This window comes from Protomyctophum bolini (genome assembly GCF_963924005.1).
Source record: "Protomyctophum bolini genome assembly, chromosome: 11".
NCBI classification, from domain to species: Eukaryota; Metazoa; Chordata; class Actinopteri; order Myctophiformes; family Myctophidae; genus Protomyctophum; species Protomyctophum bolini.
In genome coordinates, this window is record NC_137872.1 from 24,408,726 (window position 1) to 24,415,010 (window position 6,285).

The 6,285-nt window shown below is 42.2% G+C and overlaps 1 protein-coding gene across 1 annotated transcript; it reads right to left on the bottom strand.

The window, feature by feature from the left end:
* Positions 1-2,173: 2,173 nt before the first annotated feature.
* On the bottom strand, positions 2,174-5,931 carry dnajb1a (DnaJ heat shock protein family (Hsp40) member B1a). Its single transcript, XM_080775739.1, has 3 exons — positions 5,346-5,931; positions 3,683-4,278; positions 2,174-3,444 (listed from the first exon to the last, which is right to left on the bottom strand). Exons 1-3 carry the CDS (start codon positions 5,554-5,556, stop codon positions 3,214-3,216), a joined length of 1,038 nt encoding a protein of 345 aa, XP_080631865.1. The 5' UTR covers positions 5,557-5,931; the 3' UTR covers positions 2,174-3,213.
* Between the last annotated feature and the right edge of the window lie 354 nt (positions 5,932-6,285).

Consider the following 6,285-nt stretch of genomic DNA (forward strand, 5'->3'; position numbering starts at 1 on the left):
ACCTCCACCTAGTGGACAAGCCAGCACACTGCACACAAAATGTATTACAGTATATTAAATTATTTTTGTGGTGCAGTGTGTCTGCACTGCAGACACTCCATTAAGGAGCTTTGTGTGTCCCTGGCTGGCTGGCTGTGTCCGTGCACGAAAATAGTGTTTTCACAAAAAAGTGTCACACTGTTGCGCAGCCACACACACACACACACACACACACACACAGCATAATGCAGTTAAGACTAGTGTGTCTTATGTACAGTAGAGGGACCCCATGGGGACCCCCACACGGTAACTCTATAATTGCTCAACCGTTTCGGACGCGGGCGGCTCGCCAGAACCGCCCCGGGCCCGGCCCCCTGCACGAGTGGTTCAACACGGAGTTGCACCACTCACTTCACACGGTGTGATTTTTGGTTACTTACTCACTGCAATGCAGACTCAGAGAAGCCCTTAGAACAGTTTTACTGTAGTTAAAATGTATTAAACAAAATATTAAGATTATAGAAACCCTTGGTTGCATGTGAACATTATTTTGTTTAAAAGCACCAAAGTAATGGCCTCTTTTTATTAAAAGGTGAGAAGACACTGTTGTCTTCGGTCTTCACATGACAACGGTTACTGCTTAACTGCTAGGATTTCCTTTTTGCCATTGTCAAAAAACTAAAATGGGGGTAGTCATAAAGCATCGTTGGTGTCTATTAACTCAGTTTATTACATATTTGTCTTGTCTAATTTCTTGGAGTTCTTTGTCACAGCTTAGGAAACATTTATTCAAAAATCTGTAATTGAATAATGAAAGCTACAAGGTTTGAAACAAAATATAGGATATACCACCAAACATTTCAAAACACAAACAATAGGCAAAAAACTAAATAATCTTCACTTAAACATAAAAAGGGGAACATTTGCAAAAATAAAATAAAATAAAAGCAAATCCTTCTTAAAACAAAAAAGTAAACATCAGAGATTACACATCTCTACATTCATGGTAAAACCATGTTCAGGTCAGTTATAAAACATAAGACTCCATTAGGAGTGACCAAATAGTGACTGTCAGGGTTCTTTGCCCCTCTCCGACATTCAGACGAAGACAAGATAGTCTACTGAAGTACTTCAAATATGGTCGACTCGACACCAAATATTGTGACTTAGCCTGGCTCCAGCCCTGAATCGCTAGTCACGCCCATTAAAAAAAAATATGTTCTGGCGATTCAGAATAATGAATGTGAAACTAAATGAGTGTCAGGCTAATTGTGACTAGGGATGGGACAATAATCGTATCGCAGAGATTTTAATTTGTCATGAAATTATCCTCCGTCATACACTATAAGAAGCTTTTGTTAAGCTGCAAATTCAGTACCACCTATGACATCTAAAGTACATCTACAACCTCACAAACAACGCATTGTGAGCTTGTAGATCTGCTATTTTTGCTGAATCTTTACTGATTTTCTTTTTTTTACTATTTTTGCCGAACGTTCCCCCTCAGAATAGGGATGCTAGTGCTAATGCTACAAAACTGGCATTTTAAGTTTTAAGCATATTTTGATTATCATTCATCACAATAATCTTAACATGTAATTTCTGGAGCAGAAACAACAACAGAATTAGCAAGAGATAAAACCATCTACTGCAAAAGTACGGTTATGGTTTGTGAAAGAATAAACAAAGACCTGCAGAACTTAGAGACTCCAAACGAATGAAAGGTAGCTAATTTCACAGCTTTAAAAACGAAGTTTGCTTGCATTGGAACCAGATTCTCATAGAACTTTTTTTTTTTTTAAAGGGAAAACAATTACACTGGATTGGAGTGCAAATGAAAAGTCAGGGCATGCTAATCAGATGCCAATGCGTAGTCGAGATTAAATAATCTTCCTGTCCCTGGTTCGATTCTAGCTTGAGAACTATATTTTGCACGTCTCTGTTCAGCTCTGTGTCTTATATTTCCTATCCCTCTTCGGTTCTAAATGAACATGTTACATGTAACAATGTTGCATATGGAAAACTATGCAACTTCAAGTAAAGGAGCAGAAACTAAATTAATGTGTTCATAGTTGTCAAAAGAGGTTAACAACACTCATGCATTTATATACTGTACATACTTTTAGATGCAAGTATGTCTCACCCCCCCCCCACACACACACACACACACACACACACACACACACACACACACACACACACACACACACACACACACACACACACACACACACACACACTAATTAGACAATGTTATTTGGCACAAAATTTGTTTCCCTAAGATTCCTCTAAAATAAAAATAATGTATAGATGGGTGCTCAGTTCTGCTAATGCTTTGGTCGCTCACCTGGTAAGAGCGCAAACCATACTAGGCTGAAGTTCCATAGCTGACGCAGGTTCAAATCCGACCAGAGGCATTTTGTTTCATGTGAATGGCCTCTCACTCCCATCGTTCCTGTCTCTCTGTTCACTATCAAAAATTCAATAGAGCATTGTCAGCAGAAATACTGTACCGGTTTCCTTTAAATAAATAATAATTTGGGATGTTTCTGGGAAATAGATGTGTGATATTGGTTTCATTGAGCCAGGAGCAGGGCAGAACAAAACAAATAGTACTCGTTATACCTTTAAGATGAAAGACAATTCTCAGTCAGCACGCTATGTCTTAGGTTTCTGCCCAGTACTTGAGTCACATACTTCTCACTGCATAGTAATACTGGTAACCAAAAACATATGCTGAATAATAATGTGTCGCTACATTCAGACGTGTGTCACTGCACCTGAGGTATCATTGTTTCTACAACCATTGCATTGGAAGCACTTTCAAAACAGTGTGAGAGCCAGGTTGAACAGCCAAACTACAAGAGATGTGAAGCCCATGGGTGGTTACAAGAGGCTTCTGTACATAAGCTCCCCTTGAACCTGACACATACACATAATTACTGTGACAGAACCAAAGTTCAATGCACAATTGCACATGCACAACTTCACTGCCACTTCCCAATTTCAGAGTCTCATGAGACTGTAGTAAAGTGACTTGATACGATTTGGTAAAGAATGTCGACTTAGTACTTCAAATAACGTTATATAAATCCAACTAGTCTCTCTCGGCTTAGGGCTAGTCAACGCAAGACAGACAAGAAGTGGCATTAGGAATGTGGGCCGACTATCTCTGTGTTTGTTAGACTTTTTTCTTTCTTTTTCTCTCTCCCTAAACCAGTTTGTGTTTTTCATTCATGGTGGAAGGATATCTCTCAAAGCATCACGAGTGCTTTGGCCCAACTTGTCAGGGAATTTCACTGTAAAGTCCAGAACCATGTCGCCCCTCTTCTCGGGACACTTGGATAAGGGCAGCCCTTCACCCACTAAGCGCTTCTTCATCCCAGGTTTGATCACGTCTCTGGAGGGCACAGTGATCGTTCTGCCGTCCAACGTGGGGGCGCTGACTGTGCAGCCACACAACGCCTGATGGAAAAAAAGACAACAAAAGGTAGAGACAATTTTAGGATGATGATGATGATGAACCACTGATGTTTGGATAACTCTGATCAATCATCAGTGGTGGAAAGTAACTATGTGTTTATATTAATAACCATTTGGAACCCCCTCAAGGAACCCAATTTAAATTACACAATGGTATCGGATCGGTAGTTGGTATCGACCAAAATGCAAGTTATGGGTATCGGAAACTATCTGTACTTACATCTCTGAGAGATATTTTTGCAGGGTAAATGATATCCGAGCCCTCTCGCCGGAACACCGGATGAGGCTTGTCTTTAACCACAAACACCACATCTGCGGGTATGTTGGTGGCCGTCTCGTCGCCCTCCCTGGGGAAGGTGATCTTAGTGCCCTCCTTCCAGCCACGCTTGATGTCCACCGTCAAGATCTTGTCCTCACTGCGCACCGTGCAGCCGTCTGGGTTCAAGCGCTTGCGGGAAATCTTCATTTTCTTAGTGCAGCCGGAGAAGACCTCCTCTAGGCTCACCTTCAGCTCGTGGACTACCGGCGGGTCCTTCTTTCTCTCACGGCCCCTGTGGGGGCCTCCGGGCTGGGACTTGAAAGACCTCTGAGATTGAAAGCCTCCCATACCCTGCATGCCCCCCGGCATGCCAAATGCCGCAAAGGGGTCGTCAATGTCCATGTTGTGGTCCCCGTTTCGTGCAAAGAATTGATCGAACGGGCTACGGCCACCGAAGAACTCTGCGAACATTGCGTGGGGATCTCCGTGGAAGGTGTAGTTGTAGCTTTGACCATTGTGACCTTCGGCTCCACCACCACCGGTAGGACCCTTTAGTCCTGATGGGAAAGAGAACACAGGCCAGTGCCAGTGAGGTTTGGGACAGATGCACAGAAAAGTCAATGATTCTTTACCATGCAATGAAAACCTTTGACAGGGGATATGGACATAATGAGATAAATATTATAGATGTATTTTCTCAAGCCTGACTTTCAATACGGAAGTAAAAGTCAGACTCGATAGAATACATTTATGATAGATATGGACGTTGCTGGGAATAGCAGAGCACACTTCATGAAATACATCCCTATAGTGTCATCCCGTTGATTAAATGCCTTTAAATCGAACACTTATAAACTTTGTAACCTGCTCAACTAGGTTTGGCTCAAGACTATCAATAGATCATATTTTATCGGAGTATGACTTTTGCTTTTGTATAGTTAGTTTGTATAGTTAGTTACGAAAGTCAGACTCGATAACGAAATCTATGATAGTCTTGATCCAAGGCTACTGCTAAACCAGAGTCCAACAGGGATTTGAAGTGAACACAGCAGGCAGAGCATGATGCTTCCAGTATATTCTCTTGCTGAGAGAGTGATACCACCTGCAGTTTTGATTGTTGAAGCACAATGAACTGATAAAGACAGACGTTTTAAATGGCATTAAAATAACAAAAATAAATAAAACAACATTGGCGATGAACGAAGTTACATCATAACGGTACAGGATAGGCGGGCACCAAGGAAGAGCAGAGTGGGCACCTCGGTGTTAAATTGTGTATTTTTTCATAAATGACAAAAAATTATATATTTGGAAATGTTTAAGTAAAGTATATTTTGGATGAACCACATCAGCACACAGCAAATATGCTCCATAACTACAAACCCAGTCATTATGGGGCCATAAACAAGCAGTTGTAGGATATCATACAATTAATCTGATGATGTATTGTGCACGTTCACGTCATGTATACTTGACTTGACATTAGTCTTACTCTTTTTGGATGAAATAACCCAATCCCATTATAAATGGAGGTTCCCACTTCCCAGATGCCCACCTATACTGTATCCTGTATGCTAACCACAACACTCACGGATGGATACGTAGATTTAAAACCAGTAATTACCTTCTTCTCCGTATCGATCATAGACCTCCTTCTTCTTGGCGTCACTCAGCACATCGTAGGCCTCGGCGATCTCTTTGAATTTATCCTCCGCTCCGGCGGACTTGTTCTTATCGGGATGATAACGAAGGGCCTGCTTTCTGTACGCCTTCTTTACCTCCTCTTCAGACGCGCCTTTAGCAATCCCCAACACTTTGTAATAATCCTTACCCATTATTACAATAACAACAACCTTAAGTTCCTCTTCGTTTTCATTAGATCATTGTTTGTCAGTGTCACAACTCCTGATTGCTCCCGATAAAAAAACAAGCACGTCCTCCCGTGTTGTCAAATGCAGCTGTCAGTCTAGCTGAAGTTAGCGGACTATAGCATGCTATAAAGCTACACAGCGCAGAGGTTACTACTGCTGGCACTTAGCCTACTTTAAACGCTATATGCATACATCTGTTAACGTTACAATCTACTGGTATGTGATATGCTAAGATGATGATCAGCGTAAATAATATTCCGACTCCGAGTAGGCCTACTAAATATTGTTGTTCTTCTGTTTAGGACAGATGCTATAGTAAGTGGCCAAGCGGCCAACCAGGGAAACTTCTGGAAGAGGCTCGGCTGATGTGAGTCATGATGATGTTGTGTAACCTCCTCCCATGCCTCCCCATAGGCCTCCTCAACGTCAATATCTTCTAGGTCCCATAGCCCGAAGGGACGATCGCGTTGTCATTGGTTGGTTTGTGGTTCTTTCTCAAACTGTGGTACTTGGGGGCGGGGCCATGGCTCTGGTTCTACGGGTCGGGAAGGCTAGGTTGGGAACGGCCCCCCTACATTATTTTCATTAGTACGTGTGTGTGTGTGTGTGTGTGTGTGTGTGTGTGTGTGTGTGTGTGTGTGTGTGTGTGTGTGTGTGTGTGTGTGTGTGTGTGTGCGTGCGTGCGTGCGTGCG

Excerpts from the sequence above, each read along its gene's own strand:
- dnajb1a (XM_080775739.1), bottom strand. The coding sequence starts at position 5,556 with ATGGGTAAGGATTATTACAAAGTGTTGGGGATTGCTAAAGGCGCGTCT. Across the intron at positions 4,279-5,345 it reads TGATCGATACGGAGAAGAAG|GACTAAAGGGTCCTACCGGT; the intron begins GTAATTACTGGT and ends CTTTCCCATCAG. Across the intron at positions 3,445-3,682 it reads CAAAAATATCTCTCAGAGAT|GCGTTGTGTGGCTGCACAGT; the intron begins GTAAGTACAGAT and ends TTTTTCCATCAG.